Here is an 18,536-nt window from a genome sequence, read left to right as displayed (position 1 = left end):
TTGAGGGACGCAGACGCGAACGTGACACGGCCTTTAATGCTCCTGCAAAGTGTAGTTATTTTTTTAAAAAAATTTCTTTTTTTGAATTAAAGTTTGGATGTTAAATTTTTATTTAGGAAAAAGAATTCCTCAAAACAAAGTTACGGAACTATATTTTATAAGAGTGTTGAAATGCGTATCAAGCAGTTGAAGATAAACGTATAGAATTAAATCGGACAAAGGGAGTATTAATTAAGACATAATAATTAGATACAATCAATGACAGATATTAGATATGTAGTTATTAGTAATTAATAATGTGTAATAAATCAAATGAAATAATTATTAGTGTAGATATTAATGAAGATATTAATGATTAAATTGGCTCACCAAAATCCATGTTGTAGTGTTATATATACTAGCCTTTAACCCGTTCAAAGCACGGGCGAGTATATAATTCGTAATTTATTAATTATAATTTAAATTTTAACGTCATTTTATTAGTATTTTAGTATTAATGAATTGGATTTTAATTAAATTATATTAACCGATTGATTATATCTTGGGAAATCTACAAAACTACCTACCTTTTCTTTTATTGTTTTCAAAAATACTACCTTCCAGAATTATTTTTAAAAATATCTTTTCATAAATTTTTTTTTTCAAAAATACTGTTTGCAACTTTTGCAACCTCATTTGCAACTACAGCCAGCCGTGTTGCAACCTGATTTCAAGTTCCAGTTTTCAAATGTCATTTTCGACCTCATTTTCGGAATCGATATATATATATATATATATATATATATATATATATATATATATATATATATATATATATATATATATTTTGAAAACTGGAACTTGAAATCAGGATTTGTAATTGCATATATGGTTGCATATGGTTGTATTCAGTTGCATATGGTTGCATTCAGTTGATTCTACTGTAATCTAATGGCCCCGCCAGGGGCACACCATACATCTGTTGTTACTTACAGTTTTCAGTTGCATTTAGTTGCAACTGAGGTTGTAAAAGTTGCAACTGCAGTTGCAACCTCATTTGCAACTTTTGCAACCTCATTTACAACTATATATAGTTTTCAGTTGCATTTAGTTGCAACTGAGGTTGCAAATGAAGTTGCAACTGCAGTTGCAAAAGTTGCAACTGCAGTTGCAACTTCATTTGCAACCTCAGTTGCAACTTACAGTTTTCAGTTAAACTAGTTGCAATTGCAGTTGCAACAGTTGCAACTTTCTATTTTTATTTGCAACTTTTGCAACCTCATTTGCAACTTTTGCAAACTCATTTGCAACTTTTGCAACCTCATTTGCAACTTTTACGGCTGCGCCGCCCAAAGTTGCAAATGAGGTTGCAAAAGTTGCAAATCGTATTTTTGAAAAAAAAAATTTTATGAAAAGGTATTTTTAAAAACAATGAAAAAGATGGTAGTATTTTTAAAAAAATAATTTTACAGATGGGTATTTTTGAAAAGATCCCTTATATCTTCCTACGGAAATTTAGCTTTTACAATTTATTATCTATCTATAAATATTTTTCTAATATTAATATGTGACATTTTATTATTCAATTAATTTTAAATCAAAATTTTCATAATTCATATATCTTCATATGATACGTAATGGTTCGTGTTTGAAATAGAAGCGTCTCTAATTATTTGTATGTATTTTAGACAAAAGATATTCAAAATTGTATATTTTTAATTTTATTTGTAACGTCATTATAATATTTTATATGAAATACAGTGATAACGTGTCGAAATTTGATAAAATATTATTATCGAAAAATTTTATTTGACTTCCAGTTTAATAAAAAAAGATATTAATATACATATTAATATACATATAATGAGTGTTTTTAATATATGAAACTGTTTAATGATGGAAGAGAGTCCTAGATATCTGCATGTTGTAGACTTTTAGTTTGAGAGGAGAGTACCAAACCAAAATTTTGTACGACTACAAATTATTGGCTTTTTATAGTATAGTATAGATTATATATATAACTAGCTTTATAGCCCGTGCGAGGCACGGGCATGCTCTAATTTGATTTATTACAGATTTTCATGTCAAACCGAGAAATAATTTGTGTTTTGCGTTAGCTTCCTTCACACCATATATGTTCTAGTTTATGTTACTATATGAGAGTTGTATATTTTCCGATAAATGAGACAGCACCACACATGAACTTTATAAATTAAACAAAAAAAAAAGATTAAAAAAACTCTTAAGTATCAGGTCCAATTTCCAAACAAAATATTTCTCGGAACACACTCCAACAAATAAACACAATAACTATAAAATAATAAATGTCCAAACAAAATTACAAGCATAGAAAATTATAAAACCAATCCTATTAGAAATTGCCACAAACCAGGAGCAAGATAATAAAACAATAAACCATACAAATTGCACCTAGAGAAGACCAACTTCGAAAATACCCTTTCACTCACCAACATTTTCAACTGACCAACACAAATATTACACCAAGGGAATTTGCAAATCCGAGTCATAATAGACTCCCAAGCGAACTAATAACCACCTAAAATGAAACCCCTCCACTGAAAATATGCAAACAACCAGTCTCCAAACCACCTGGAGTATTCACAAGATCGCATGGAACCCTAACATTAACAAAACCAGAATCATTAAAAAACATACGAAGCACCAAGGTCTTTGATACCAAATCAAGATAACATAAGCAATAATTTGATCTGTGTAACCAGAAAATAATGCCTTTGAAATTTATAAACATCAAAACAACCTCAGCATCTAGACAAACAACAATCTCCGAGATCAGACCTTACAAGCAAATTTCTTAGGAAACAACACAGAAATTTCCACATTTAAAAACCCCGCACCAGCAGACCCAAAGCCCTTCTGTAAAACCCTCACCAAATGAACAAATCAAGCTTTGATCTTACTGTACCATACCTTACCTGCAGACTGCTTTAAAAAATACCAATTCCACATATATTGGAATAAAAACACCACATATGAATGCCGCCTGATCCCAGGCCTCTGGGAATTTATCCTCAACTGAGAATACAAAAGAATTTTTCTCTTGTAGATTTTCGCGCGAGGTTGGAATATTACATATATGTTGTGTTGCAGGAAGTTTAAACACACAGCTACTTTTGTATTCTCTGATGCTAAACATTCCCTTGCCATGACAAGGACAGCCTACAACCTGCACGCATCATAGGCTCCTGCAGAAACACATACGAATGAATCACGGGATGCTTTTAGTATTTGCATAGAAATTCTTAAAAGAGCCAACACTATCGTACATATGCACTTTGAGCAAGAAGTACTCAGCTAAGCTAATGTATGATAATGACAGTAGAGGGGCAAAACTTGTCAAATGCAATGATGATGATGCAGCTCGGTCTGCTTCTATCATGGACTTAATGTAATATTCACGAGCCTTGTATGATGACCTGGCCATTGGTCCAGATGCCACATAGTGGAATCCCTGAAAGAATTCGAGCAAGATCAAACGCAACAGTAGACATTAAGAGCACATTTTCGTGGAATTTTAAAACTTGGTCAATAACTAAATATATCAAAGTATTATAATGCTTTGTAAACAATGCGGTTTTGCATTGATTTGAGGATATTGTCCCCATACTTTGGCGATGTCCAGCGTTTTCCAAAAATAGATATAAGTTTGCTAAAGAGTCAAGCTTTGCTGCGAATCTATTAATATACAGAAATACAGGCCAGTTCTTGCAAGAAATTATGGTAAAGGACACTTGACTTCTGGACTTGCTTCCATCTGCTGTGCTGAATTTGGTAAATAATTGACACTCACATTTTCCAACTAATGGCACTAAACTCTGTCTAATGATGTTGACACAAAATAAGAAAATTTATAATCCTTAAGTTATGGATTTTGATTTAATTTAATATTCCTCTGCTAAAATAAACTGGAGATCGAGGTTATGTCAAAGAGATCACCAATGGCTGTAAATTTTAAAATATTGCAACACATAAATTTGAGCATTGTGTAAAAAATATAGAGGTTAATTTAAGAATCACTGAACGATAAGCAGGACGAAGGCTCGGAACTTGACCAAAGTTGCAAAGCTTTTAGAAAATATATGAAGTAGATTGGGACTTTGTAACACGGATATATCCAATTTTTTTGGTAACATTATTAAAATAGAAGTTTGTAGGAATCTTCTTGGATTCTTGCTAGATGTTTCTCCTATAAGAGACAAACTTTACAAAAAAATTATTCGAACTTCAGCAAGATAAGAACCACAATATGGCTGCTTAATTACACTCCTAACATGCTTCTTATATCATCAATATATATATGATCATCGACACACTCTTAATCTTTCAAACGGATATGATCATTAACGCACTCTTAATCTCTCAAACTATTTATTCTGCGGCCTCTCTATCTTTCGCTTCCTACAAATTTAGTATTAATATTGGTAAGATCTTATTAGACCGAAATGCAACTCTAGCTAGCAACACAATCTAACTCACTGCAGAATAAAAAATGGCAGAGACAAATCAACAACATATCATAGCATTTCTGGCAAAAATGATCCGAATTCCAGGTTTAATGCAGAAGTTAGCTAAATCAGTCAATTTGGACAAACTTGTGAAAACAGTCAGTAAGAAGAGAAGTAAGGCAAGTGGTCATGTTTATGGAAGTGTTGAGGTCCGAAGGCAGTTTTATGCTGAATGAGGAAGAAAGGATTTTGGTGGCGTCGAAGTCCCGGTGGCAAAAACACTTTCTTTAAAAAAGCAGGAACTAAAAGAAACCTATGAAGAGAGTCAGCAGTGATATAACAGAGAAAGCAAAAAATTTAATAAGTAGTTTTGGGAAGACCTGCTGAATAATTGAATAAAAGAAGATCCAAGTCTATTTAGTGTTGACTGATTAAATTGGTTTTGAGCATTAGTTAGATAGTAAACTGTTGCTTTGTTAGCCAAAACCAAGCTTGATATAGTGTCGACTATCTCATTTTGCTTTCTTCTTCATATAATGGAAGACATAAGTGAAGCCTCAAGCCTGCTTGATTACTTGGTTTCCTATTTCAGTGCTTTGGCTGTTGTCTTGTTGATTCGAATAATAATTTTTATAGAGTACAACTGGTCCCAAGATTCCAAGAAATATCATTTATATAGAAGGGGATTGGCCTAAACTCCATTGTTAATACTAACCTAGCAATCAACACATAGAAAACATAGTTCTATATGCGCATTGGATATCATCTTTTAAATAAAATATACACGACTGTAGTAGCAAAAGTAAATAGACAGACAAACCTGATCAGTAGGCCACCATGTAAATAAACATTAGTTGTATCTGAGGCTTCACTACACACAAAGAACAAACAGAGGAAAAGGGAGGTCGCGGTGTACAAGGCTAATACCGTGTCTGCAGGAATTCCCCAGCCAAATAACTGCAAAGGTTGCATTATATTAAGAAGTAATTTAATCCGGCTAAAGAAGTAATTTAATAGAGAGGGCAGAGTAATACAGGGGTGTACAAGGCTAATGCTATGTACGAACTTGAGCTTATTCTATTATTAGTCAGCCACGGCCTTGGTCTCTCCCAAGCAAAGCCATAAACCCCTGTTAGCCAGCAACAAACAACCTTTGACACCAAATTTTACAACAACCTAATGGGAAACAGTACAATAAGATACCGTCGAGCTCATCCATACCATGAAGTTTTTTTGTTTTTGTTTTTGAATTATGGTTCAAATACAGCATCGTGAAAGAGATGGAACCGACTGCTAATCGGATCCTATTAGATAAAATCTCATTTATATTGTCATACATTGTTTAACATAATAAACTTAACAGGTAAAAACTGACTGCATATCCATAATCAAGGCAAAATATTAGTAATGACAATACTATCAAACTCTAGAGGAGTCGTACAGAAGCCAAACTAAAGACCACTTCAAGAGGGCATCAGATTCTCATCCATTCTAATCATCACGCCCGGTCCTCCTACGAGGTGCTGCTGTTGCGTCCTCGTTCTGTTCTTTCTCCTCACAAATGGAACCAGTACAATAAGATACCGTCGAGCTCATCCATACCATGAATTTTTCTATTTTTTATATTTTGAATTATGGTTCAAATACAGCATAGTCAAAGAGATGGAACCGACTGCTAATCGGATCCTATCAGATAAAATCTCATTTATATTGTCATACATTGTTTGACATAATAACTTAACAGGTAAAAACTCACTGAATATCCATAATCAAGGCAAAATATTAGTAATGGCAATACTATCAAAATCTAGAGGAGTCTTACAGAAGCCAAACTAAAGACCACTTCAAAAGGGCATCAGATTCTCATCCATTCTAATCATCACGCCCGGTCCTCCTACGAGGTGCTGCTGTTGCGTCCTCGTTCCGTTCTTTCTCCTCACAACTACCCCCCGCCCCCACCCACCCCATTGTTTGAGGCCTCGGTCATTTCTTCCTTCTTAGGTTCCACACTGACCCCTGGTGTTGCCTGTAATCATGTACAAGTTGCCTGACAGTGAGAAATCACCGAATTAAATAGAAGCACTAAACTATTATAGAAAGTTTATAAGCTCGCAGGTTTATTAATTTATATAACAGGTAAGAAAATATTATTTGTATCTTTCTGAGCTGATTTGAATTCGGAGAGAAAGGAGGAAGGGACGGAGTTGGGGAGAGCAGAGATGGCTCAATACTAATTAGGTTCTTGCTGGTCTGTATCCAGATTCTGAGGGCCATGATCTGTTTATGAAATCAACTTTTTCGCAATTTTACAACCCTTAACCATCTATTCATTTGGTTCAAAGCACAAAGTGATTATCCATGTGTACAACATACGACCCCCAGGATTGCAGAATTATTGGTGTAAACACTTGAATAAGATAATATGGACATCACGTGATACCCATATTTTAAAATATTTGAATGAATATCTTGTTTGTTTGTTCCCTGATACCTAAATACGAAGCAATTACTGATAAACAAAAATGGTGTAAAATATGTTACCTTATTCTCTGGGTAAACTCTCTCCTTGTACCAGATAGGCCTCTCTTGAAGATTAATAGGCACTAATTTGATGTTGTCTAGTAGTCCCTGCATTTCCAGGTAATTGAACAACACTTTGTCAATTCCTTTTCATTTTAAGAGTAAGATATGCAGTGTTCAAGCCGAGTTGACACATGGTTAATTCAAGCCTAAAATGTAGCAGAAATTAATTTATATCAAGCCTAATTACATTCCTAAATGTTACTACAGATTATATCCTAGCTAAACTGATAAGAATTTTTTTTGTAATATAATTTGTCTACTGTCAAATTAGGATGATCTAGATATGAATATGGATGTAATTTAGTTGCATTCTTTTTTAAAAATTTGTGACTGAACCTGAACTTCCTTATATTGTATTTACTAAAGCTGTTAAAACAGTAACATTCATACATGGAATCTAAAATTTTTTAGCCATTTAAAATCGAGAGTGCACACTATTAGACACAACAACGTCATATATACCTCTAGTATATTTAGTAAAAAACTGGTATTCTAGTGATCGCATAATTACAATTATGAGGTATAACAACACACACATAAGTTACTTATTGCACGTACGAATTTTCATTTTACAAAAATTAAGAGGAATTTTTTCGTCAAGGGATAGTGACTTGGTGAGCCATAATATTTCTTGTTCAGTGCCATTTCCCACATGTTATCACCACATATTCTTAGACAAGAATGGTCTCACTAAAAAGGAATATTTAGGATCATTGAACCAAAATAACTAAATTTACTCATATATATGAACTAATAAGGCTTAGGTGAAGCCATAATATTTCACCAGTACCGACAATTTCTATAATTATTTTGGTAAATTAAACAACATATAGTAGTAAGCACACCTGGGAAATTATACACATTGAAGCATAAAGAGGAAACATTAATTCATCATAAAAAAACTGAAAGGAGGATATTTATAATTAGACAAATTTTGGAAGGAGAACTTGTTGTTCACACAAAGTAGAGCTTGATTTTTCAATTAGATCAAGGTTAAGCTGCCTAACACATAAATAACAAACATAAACACACAAAAGGCGAAAAAGGGCACAACACGCGCAGAGCGAAACACACATTGCAAATTTAGTGGCAACGTACACAAAGTTATACTAAGTTGTCATAACTTTTACAAGTTACACCAAACCCAACCCTGTACTGACAATAGCAAACACGTATTCCTTGTTCAATTTGATAGCGTTATGCATAAACAATCAAGACAGAAGTGACTATATCTAGCTAAGAGTCTGTACCTTCAAGTGGGAAATGCATATTAGCCCTTTTTAATTGGAAAAGCCTGACAAGGCCACGAGTCAAAAGGCACGATGGATGATGAGACTTGACTGGAATTAGGAAGTGAAGGCTACGCATGATGTCAGGTTCGGAACCAAAGACAAATCGCGGTGATAAAAAAATCAGGTCATTTAAACATTTCATCAAACAGTGTGGCACTCCATACCTGATAAAAAGGAGTTGTGCCAAAATAAAGAAAACACCAATAACAAATAAATATAAAAAACACAAATCACTAATAGAACAGTTATATGCATGCATTGAGGAATAGGAACGATCCTGCAACGGAAAGTTTCTGTAAAAAGTTCTGACATACTGTCCTTGCGGCAAAGAATAATTCCAAGTACACAGAGAACAAAAACGTGCCAAGACGCGTGTAATCCAGCAATGCAAAACCAGAGCATTAAAGTTCAGGAACATACCAAACACTTACAAACGAGAGGACGAAGCTCGTGTAAACCAAAACCAGGTAGAGCTTCATAACCGGCAGCAGAGTGAGCATCACACCTTGAAAGATAAACCTCAGCGCTGCCCGCAAAACAGTAAACACTGTGAGGATACGCTGGTGATGCACAGCAGATCTGTCTCTGTCTCGAGCATGTCCGCAGGAATTCCCCCAGCAAGCAACTGAAAATGCAGCGTTAATATGTTACACGAGGGAGAAGGATGTAATTTTGACCATCAAATAAGGGGTAACAATGTAATTTCGCACTGAATATTTTGGCTCACCAAAATCCTTGTTGCAGCATTATATATACTAGCCTTGAACCCGTGCAAAGCACGGGAGGCTATATTATTTTGAATTTATTATATATAATTTTAATTTTAATATCATTTTATTAGTGATTAGTATTAACTAATTATAAATTATATTTAAAAGAATAAAATTGGAGTTTTTATCTTGTAGTATATCAAACTGTTTAGAGATGTAAGACTATGAGAACTCTACGTGCAACAGACTTTTAGGTAGAAAGTGAATCACCAAATCAATGTGACCAAACCAAAAATTTGTACGACTACAAATTATACCCATGTTGGCTTATTATAGTATAGTATAGATAATAGATTTGTCATACAAACAACTGTCAATCCTAGATGTGCAAAAACTCCAACCTACAAACATTACACATGCTTATCATAAGTCTAAAACAATTAAAAATTAAATAACATTATACATACATGTTATAAATCTAAAATAATTACAAATTATTAATATAAATTTTAATTCATTCCGTGCTCTTCAGAATATTGCGATAAAGATGAATAAGGCGGTGGTAGCACTGACTTGACAAACAGAAACTTGAAGAGAATGAAACCATTGTCCGTATTGAAACATATAATAAAAGAATCGAAACTCAAGACAACCGTCAAAAAATTTGATATCAAATTAGTTTTGGAAAGTTAATTAACTTTGTCAAACTACATATTAGTTTGTCAAACAACTACAACACCATTGTTATATTAAAAAACTCCAAATATAATTATACATAACGTTTGCCTATTAGATTGAATATAACAATTACGACTTAAAAAATTGAATTTTATTTGAGATTAAAGACACTGTAAATGAACTTATATGTGTTGATCTTAAATATTATTTTCACAATTTAAAAATCATCACACAATATAATGATTTTCCTAAAATAAAACTATTGTTAGAGTTAAGTTCCATAAAATCCACATTTAAGTTGTAGTAAGTACTGTCATAATCTTTTAGTTTAGTCGTAAATAATATTTTTAATTATTCAAATTTGTTTTAATTTATCATTTGTAAGTAGTTTTAAATATAATTATCAATTAATCATCAACATTTTTTAACTCTAACAATCATTAAGATCATTATTCTCTTTATGAGTTATATTTTAGAACATATATAGTGTTTAGTGATTTATAAAATGATTGTATTATTTTTTTGATTGCAATGATTTTATCGTAGAATATAATCTGCAGATTGTAGAATATGATAATGTAATTGAAAGAACATTATCCTTCCAATAATTAATAAATTTTAAAAATTTATTTCAACCCGTGCTTGGCACGGGTCATCAACTAGTATTTATATAACAGCTTACATGCGTGACCACGCAAGTACTACAAATTTTAATTTATACAAATTTTTTACCAACACAAAAAACAGAGAATGGAAGTAACAAGGCACTAAAATATGGTTAGAGATAATGCGGACTTATAAAACCTCCACCCTGAGGCCCTTGATCATGAGTGGTTGCAAAATAATAGGTTGCTACATAATATTCTAAATTATTTTTATGCATGTCTAATATTTATAATTATACGCTCATAACAGCCTTATAAACTACACTTTAAATATTAAAAATTTCAACTGTAACACAATAACACTTTATAGTAAAACTAAAAATTATATGCTCGCGCAATAACACTGATTAATGTTTACCAAGTCATATCGTATCCGAAGCTGCATTTTACAAATGAGATGTAGCTTCTGCCTTATACTCCCTCTGTTTTTTAATAGATGACGTTTGACTTTTTGGCACACACTTTTAAGTGCTTTGATCGGGTAGTTAAAAGTATTATTTTTGAAATTTTCTTTTTCTGAATAAAAATATGTAATCAAAATTTTAATTTACAAAAAAAATCAGTTAAAAATAATAAGTTTTACTACCCGGTCAACCCACTTAAAGATACGTGCACAAGTCAAAAGTGTCATATAAAAAAAAACAGAGGGAGTAATTATTTAGACACATAATAATACTACTGAAACTTTATTTATTGATAATGGGAGCTTACTACACAAATGTCATACCATTAATTGGCAAAAGTACAATCCGAAAACCAAAAATTCAAATTTATACAACACTTTCATTGCTAAAACAATAATATGTTTGCAAATAATCAAAAGTCATACTATGTGCAATTTAGCGAAACCTCTTGCATTCTGAATCAATATGAAATGCTTTCAGAGGCAACTGTAACCTGTTGCTAAATTGGGCTCACATTATTTCAAATATATAAAACGCAAATCAGAAGTCAGCGTAAAAATAGACGCCCGCAACATTGCAGATCTTATTGTCATTACAACTGAATTATCACATAAATAAATATTTCCCCAAAGATCAAATTATATTTAGTCGTTTCAACAAGGTTTGCAACAACATAAAATGGTGTCTTTCAAACTGTTATGAAACAAGAATTTATTAAACAGTTTGAGACCAAACTTCTTCGTACAACCTCCCTTCCACACCGAACAATGAATTTAGTAATCTATGAAAATTTAAACGCGGCATAACAGGTAAGAGCTTATACAATAAAACCTCTGGAAAGCTTCAGCTGGATATCGCAAGGATGCGGAATCTGGATTTTAAAAAAAAACTGATATCCTAAAAAAAATAACCATTTCTAGCATCCATGACAAAGCTACCAAAAATTGGATAAGCTAAGCTGATTCAGATAAAACTTCTTCCATACTTTAAGAGTCTTAACTACATCTGTATTATTACACATTGCATGTAACTGATTGCCTAGCTACAACCCATTAGACCCTATTAAAACTCAAGGCTCTTGGGATTCAAAGGGATCAACAGTATATATTATATATACAAAATTAACAAACACTTGGACAACAAGGAGAGGCAGCCAAAACATAAGTACACACATCAGAAAGCAAAAAATGGCCCAAACAAATATCCGAGCAGCATTACAAACAGGAGCAGATGGTCAGAGGATCCAAGTGCGTGTTGGTCGTGTCTGGGAGGCAACAAACAGAAAGAACGGGACTGTGCTTCACACAAACGTAATCTTGATGGATGATCAGGTACCCGTTCTAATAAATTACACAAAACATGTTCATTGCAAAACTGTATAGAACCAATTTACAGTACTACAGTTAAATGATAGCAGAATTACATGTCGACGGGATATTTTAGGATCCTCAATTTTTTTTATAGGGCGATCACATCTTAGTAATAGTACGCAACAACCAGAAAAACTTATTCCTGCCTAAGCTGAAGGAAAACGGTGTCTGCAACATCACAAATTTCAAGATCGTACCGGGCCCATTGACTTACAAAAGTGTTGATAAAGACATGGCAATCAACTTTTTCTATAAGACCAGCATTGAACAGGTTGAAAACAACGATGCCATTCCGAACTATATATTTGAGCTACAGCCCTTTGACAGAGTGCGAGCCCGGGTGGGACGCGTCAACAACTTAATAGGTAAGTTAGAAGATGCGGTCAACAATATATCTTAATTTATCTACATATCTGACGTTGCCATTTTCAATTCAAACAGATGTCATTGGCATGGTGACCAGCATCGGGCGACTGGAAAAAAGAACCAATGGGTCGGAAAAGATAGATGTTGCTCTCCTTGACAACAAGTATGCTCTATTCTAATCTCATTTGTTTTCACGCAAGCCCTGTTCTCACGCTGTGATAAAAAACACTTAATATGCTCGGACACCACTCACTGCTAAATCTTGCTTACAAAAAACCTCAAAAAAAAATAAGTATGTAATTAACGTCACAGAGTGTGATAAACGGTCAATATTACAAGGTCCTAAATTAGACCCCTGTCCCCTCCATTAAGAGTACCCGGTGCATGGCATAAGAAGTCTTCACTCAAAACAAGTGTAACACCAGATTATGCCAGGACTGTGCTACCAAATTTCCTATGCTTGTACAATTGCAAACAATAGAAATATAACCTCGCAGATAAATGAAATAAGTCATGCCCTTCCATTTTTTTCCTATTGCTTTATAAGGGCGAGTAACAAATGCAACACATGTAGCCTAGGGTTCCTCACCCAATTTTATTAGGCCCTTGTTTCGAGGCTCTGTGATCTAGACCGATAAATACTACTAAGTGCTCACTCATAATTTGCAAATGCGTTGTACAATGAAACCATCACAGATGTTTAAAAGGCTAACTAACAGATAATTGCCTTCACCAGCAAAAAAATTAGACTCCTTAGCACCTTTCACTTCCAGGGCACTGCACTGCACCTCCATCATATGTACCATTAAAATAGGCCATGTAAATTAGGCAAGTTCAATCTCATTTTATAAAGTACTATAAAGGTTTCTTTATTCTACTTCAGCAACTACACATAGCAAAGTATTTGATTGGGCAAACGTACTTTACATTTATATGAAATATTCACCAAAAATAGAGGATTACGACTATACAAAAAAAACTATGTGCTGTATTCAATGCTTTACAGAAATCAGAAGATGATAGTGACGTTATGGGACGAAAAGGCATATCAGTTTCATGCAGGCATAGAGGTTGGGAGCCAATCAGCAATGTTTGTTGCAATCACTGGACTGTTAGCAAAACAATTCTCAGGTACCTCGCAAAGGACAACTCTACACATCTTTAAATTTTTATAACAAATAAGAACGTATAAGAAGTTAGAGAATAACTGCTAATCGAGGACATGTAGGTACTCCGAAAAACTGATAATTAATAACCTGGCATTTGTCTATGCACTAACACATGCACCTTCACAATAACGCAGATAAACCCTCTCTATCAAGCACCGATGCAACAAAAACCTTTTTCAACATTGATTACACACCACTGAATGATTTAAAGAAGGTGATATCTGATTCAAGCGGAAAGGCCGGAGTAAAACTGCAGGCACCAACAAGCGTCCAGTTCGTGCTGACGACAAAGATACTCAGCAGCTGGCCATCAAAGATGTCCTGGAACTGCAAATTCCACCAGGCAAAGATGTAAGTACAAAAGCTTCTATATTATTAGCCGCTGAAAAAATTACACAACAGAGACTCAATGCTGCACAACTTAAATGGCTCTCGCTTGCATCTATACAGCAGGTACGCTGCCTTTGCACTGCAACAATAACAGAGGTGCTTAATGGAAATGGATGGATGTATAATTGCTGCTCAACATGTGCAAGAGCTGTGCACCCAACGGACGGAATTTTTAGCTGCAATGCTTGCAACGAGTCAACTGTAACAGTGACACAGCGGTAATATCTTTAAATATTCAGCGATTGTAACAGAAGTCCTTAACGGAAAAAAATATGCCCCGCTGTAAATTTTTTTCCCCCTTACAAAACTTCCAAGCGAAACATACCATGTTTTCTAACTAGGCACAAGTCCTTTCAGCTATAGGATAGTGGCTAGCATCCAAGATGACACAGGAACAACTACGGTAACCCTTTTCAACAAGGAAGCGGAACAGCTGACTGGAATACCCATTCAAAAGCTCCTTAATGAACTTGGCGAGGTGGTTATTCTGCCTATCCTACACAACACAATTAAAGTACAATTATCAAGACTATACATGACTCAACTGACCTATATTCTAATTTCAGGGCTCCGACATTGAGCGAATCCCCGCAGCTGTTAACAACATCGTCGGAAAGGTGTGTGCTTTCCAGATCAAAATCACAAAATACAACATAACACACGGCTGCGAGGAGTATACTGTCGCCCGCGTATCCGAGAGCTCATCCGCAACACCATCAACCTCTGGCACTGTGGAATCTGGCAACAAGGCCAAGCGCCTTAGAATGGAATGACCAGCAATGGAGCTGAGTGTTATAGTTCTATTAACTTATGTGCCCCGACCACTTCATCAAACCTTCGTACTCCGTACCCCGTTTTATTATTCTGCACAAAACCTTTATTTGGCTTGTTATGTTAAACTTATCGCGTTCAAAACTCTTTAAACCTTTGTTTGGCTTGTGATGTTAAACTTATCGCGTTAAAAAGTCTTTAAATCATGCTATAGTATTTTAAAAATTATGTGGCACGGAGATGATTTGCGGCTATTATGGACGGGGGGCAGTATGTAAAGAGATGTGTTGTTCTTTGCTCCCATTGGAATTGAGTTGCAGTAAAATTCGATTTCTTTTTTGCTTTACAAAAATGACAAAGAATTATGAAATGCATAATCATGCTGGGAGAAATGATCGAAGAAAATTGACTGGCTTCAACAGCAATGGCCTGCAGGCGTAATGGTCTTTTGTAGGAGTGCAAAGAGATAAATGAAAAGTAGGGTAGGTTAACATAATAAAAGCGAGGGGTTGGGTGGGGGCCCTAAAAATAAAGACATAAGTGGGAATGATGAGGTGCTTATCATCATCTAAAACATTGCATATACTTCGTCCAGTGAATTTTTCTCCTTAATAAAATTTCCAGGTCTTTTAGAATTTGTGTTTAGGTACAGTTTATTAATTTGAAAATGAAAGTAACTCTTACCGAATTTTTTTTTTTAAACTATTTATAATATAAGTTAAAATACCATCCATTCCTCCTACATTTTAGAACAGGTCCATCTTTCAAAAATTTCCTTGCTATGCTAATATGTGATCCCACATCCTGATAATATATATATATTTTTTTTTAAATAAGCCCCTCTTGCTGATTTACTATTCCATTCCCATATGAAAAACATTCGTTTGTGTGCACAAACAGAGGCTTCTCGAATGAGCCGCCAAGAGTAGTATAAACTTCAAAAATTAACCGGGTTAATTGTGTATTTGTTATAAACTCTCCATATATGAACTAAAAACTCAGGTACTGAACTCTCTTCAGCGTGGTCTAAACATTGATCCGGAATTAAAAATACAAATAGTTGGAAACTTAAATTGGAGAAGCAGATGGATGTGTAGTCAGAAATTAATTAGGTTACTTGATAGATTTACTTACAACTCACTGAAAGCGTTTCGACAACTGGAATACTTGATAAATTTATTGCACATAACAACGACGACACTCATGCAATGAAGGGTTTATACACAGGGGACAAGACTCGGAAAGACTAAACATCGAAACAAACTTCAATTTCCGTTAACAGAAATCACACCATAACCTCGGCCATGAAAGGGGATTAAGAGCGTGAAAAAGCTCCTACAACTAAAGAGATGTTGCATGCATCACAGTTAACCACACTTTCTACTTCCTCGCCCTCAGGAGCAGACAATGCGACAAAATGGTTTTTGCAGCGCATGTCAGCTATTCGACTGATAAATAGTGGATTAACAGGCTCACCCGCGGCAAGAAATTCAAGGTAGGGGACCATTTTTAAAACATAGCTCCGGCAGTGCGGATAGTCAGGTCCGGCTCAATAATTTAGGAGGCCCTGTGCAAAATTAAATTATTAATATTTTTTAATTTTTAATTATTAATTTTAAATATGTTAATATTATTTAATATATAAAAAATAATAATAGTAATATATCATTTGGAATAAAAAATAAAAATTATATATTAATTATATATTAATCATACTTTTATGTATAAATGACATGGGCTCGAATATTGGAGGCCCTCCCAAATTTGAGGCCCTGTGCTGTAGGGCTGTTTGCACCGGTCAATCACCGGCTCTGCGGATAGTCAAACAGCTGCCGAACATGGCTTCGAACAGAGACACTATCACCATCATTGTACAACAACTGAAAGGCAACCCACGCTAATTTCGAAAAGAAATCACCATTATTTGATAGAACGAGAAGGGAATCTAACTGTGCGTCAATGCTGCCAACTCCGCATATTAAATTCTTGCATGGGACATAACAACTCGCTCCAGGAATTTCTAACCTCGACGCTATAAACAAAAAACGAAAGAAATAACCAACTTCCCTGGGACTGCTAACGCGTGAAAATTTATACAGCTCCTCAAGGGGATAGGCACGAAGGAGCTGAATAATCGCACCACGCCGTGGACTCTGACACCATGCACTGAAACAGTGGAAAAAATCTTCAAAAGATCCACCGGCTAACACCTTCTTCAAAATGCAGATGACCATATCAACAGGAATATTGTTCAAATTTCTCGGAACAGCATCCATGGTGAAGAAGTATACTACGCAACTGGAACCAAAACCCTATTTGCAATCTGCAAAATCAGCCTTCGCACACGAGTCCTTTTATAAACACAATCGGATATGGATGCTTTTTTCCCGGGGCATATAAAAAAAGGGGGCGTTGCTCAAAAAGGCCGCTGATAAAATGAAGGGCAGTTATTGCTAAATCATTGTGTTTTATAACTCATCTGTTCTCTATTGTTTTCATCCAATTTTCAATGTATATCGCTCACCACATTTACAAATCCTATTATATTTGAGCTACATGTGTACGATTACCTTAGTAAATAATTAGATTGACAAAATATTTACAAATATAAAACCTAAATATGTGAGTGCCAAGATTATTGGAGCAAGATTGTGTGCCCAATGATATTTATGAAAACTCTTTAAGACGGATTATATTATCATGTTCAAAATAATAATTCGGATAAAGGACCGCGAGAAAACATAATAGCAAGTTTTAAGCAGGGCACAAGGTTATAGATCGCATGGCAGCTCACCTGTTATAAAAATAGCATAAGGTCATATGCCCTATATTCATACCCATTTTGGTGGATTTAAGTGAATATAATTTATACTCAAAACTAGCTAGAAAACCAAAGATTTTACTTCACTTTAGTACAGATGAAACTTCACAACACCTCTCCAAAATATTAATGATATCCCTTTCAAGACTGCCCAAATTATGGAAATCAAAAAAAAGGCGGCAGACAGAGATAAAAAAAAAATTAAAAATACGTACATTATAAAATTAGCCTGCGTATATATTCAAATAATACATACTTTTAAAATCTTCCAGATGAGCAAAGATATTATGGAATGGAGAAACAACAATTTTAAATTTTTAAAATTCAATTCCAATTCTTACTTATCGAAATATTTATCGCAAAAAAGTAACCTATGCTGCTATAGATGACTGCCAAAATGATGGGTTACGGATTGTCAATCAAGTGAATTTCTTGAAAATTTAATTCAACCGATAATATAACGATTTTTCTATGGTGTGCCCATGGGCACACACTAAGCACCAAAATTTATAAAATTGGAGGGTTTCTATTGGCTTACCTTTTTTAATAACGGTGGACCCCCTGCACTTACAACAACCACACCAATCAAAACCCTCCATTTTTATTAATGTTAGTGCTTAGCATGTGCCCATGGGCACACACTAGCCAAACCGATAATATAAAAATGGTTACAGGATTATTTCTCATGTTGTCCATCGACTTAATTTCTTCAAAAGTAATTTCACCTGAAAATAGAAGAATGCTTACAGGATTATTTCTGATAAGCTTCCTACAAGCAATAACAAAAATCAAAGCAGTCCAAATAATTACACAGCACATGTCCCCTCACATATTACAGACAGACATTCAACTTC

The 18,536-nt window shown here is 34.4% G+C and overlaps 1 protein-coding gene and 1 long non-coding RNA gene across 6 annotated transcripts; one reads left to right on the top strand and one right to left on the bottom strand.

Annotated features, from left to right (window-relative positions):
• Positions 1-2,101: 2,101 nt before the first annotated feature.
• LOC108195176 (uncharacterized) lies at positions 2,102-9,020 on the bottom strand. Of its 5 annotated transcripts, XR_001801457.2 has the most exons (8): positions 8,759-9,016; positions 8,297-8,502; positions 7,005-7,091; positions 5,905-6,489; positions 5,498-5,592; positions 5,284-5,420; positions 3,285-3,469; positions 2,103-3,203 (listed from the first exon to the last, which is right to left on the bottom strand). It is a non-coding gene; the product is annotated as an uncharacterized LOC108195176 (long non-coding RNA). The 5 variants fall into 5 exon arrangements; XR_010285368.1 differs by having other exon boundaries at positions 2,102-3,469; positions 5,905-6,510; positions 8,759-9,020; XR_010285369.1 differs by having other exon boundaries at positions 2,102-3,469; positions 5,530-5,592; positions 8,759-9,019.
• Positions 9,021-11,982: 2,962 nt separating this feature from the next.
• LOC135148001 (uncharacterized) lies at positions 11,983-14,863 on the top strand. Its single transcript, XM_064082096.1, has 6 exons — positions 11,983-12,126; positions 12,260-12,530; positions 12,607-12,694; positions 13,538-13,662; positions 13,957-14,153; positions 14,657-14,863. The coding sequence occupies exons 1-6, from the start codon at positions 11,983-11,985 to the stop codon at positions 14,861-14,863; spliced, it is 1,032 nt and encodes a 343-aa protein (XP_063938166.1).
• Positions 14,864-18,536: the final 3,673 nt, after the last annotated feature.

Source organism: Daucus carota, chromosome 7, assembly GCF_001625215.2.
Source record: "Daucus carota subsp. sativus chromosome 7, DH1 v3.0, whole genome shotgun sequence".
Lineage (NCBI taxonomy): Eukaryota > Viridiplantae > Streptophyta > Magnoliopsida > Apiales > Apiaceae > Daucus > Daucus carota.
Note: the sequence above shows the minus strand (reverse complement) of the source record. Positions and strands in the feature narration are given on the sequence as shown.

Excerpts from the sequence above, each read along its gene's own strand:
- LOC135148001 (XM_064082096.1), top strand. The coding sequence starts at position 11,983 with ATGGCCCAAACAAATATCCGAGCAGCATTACAAACAGGAGCAGATGGT. Across the intron at positions 12,127-12,259 it reads TAATCTTGATGGATGATCAG|GGCGATCACATCTTAGTAAT; the intron begins GTACCCGTTCTA and ends TTTTTTTTATAG. Across the intron at positions 13,663-13,956 it reads GTTAGCAAAACAATTCTCAG|GCACCAACAAGCGTCCAGTT; the intron begins GTACCTCGCAAA and ends GTAAAACTGCAG.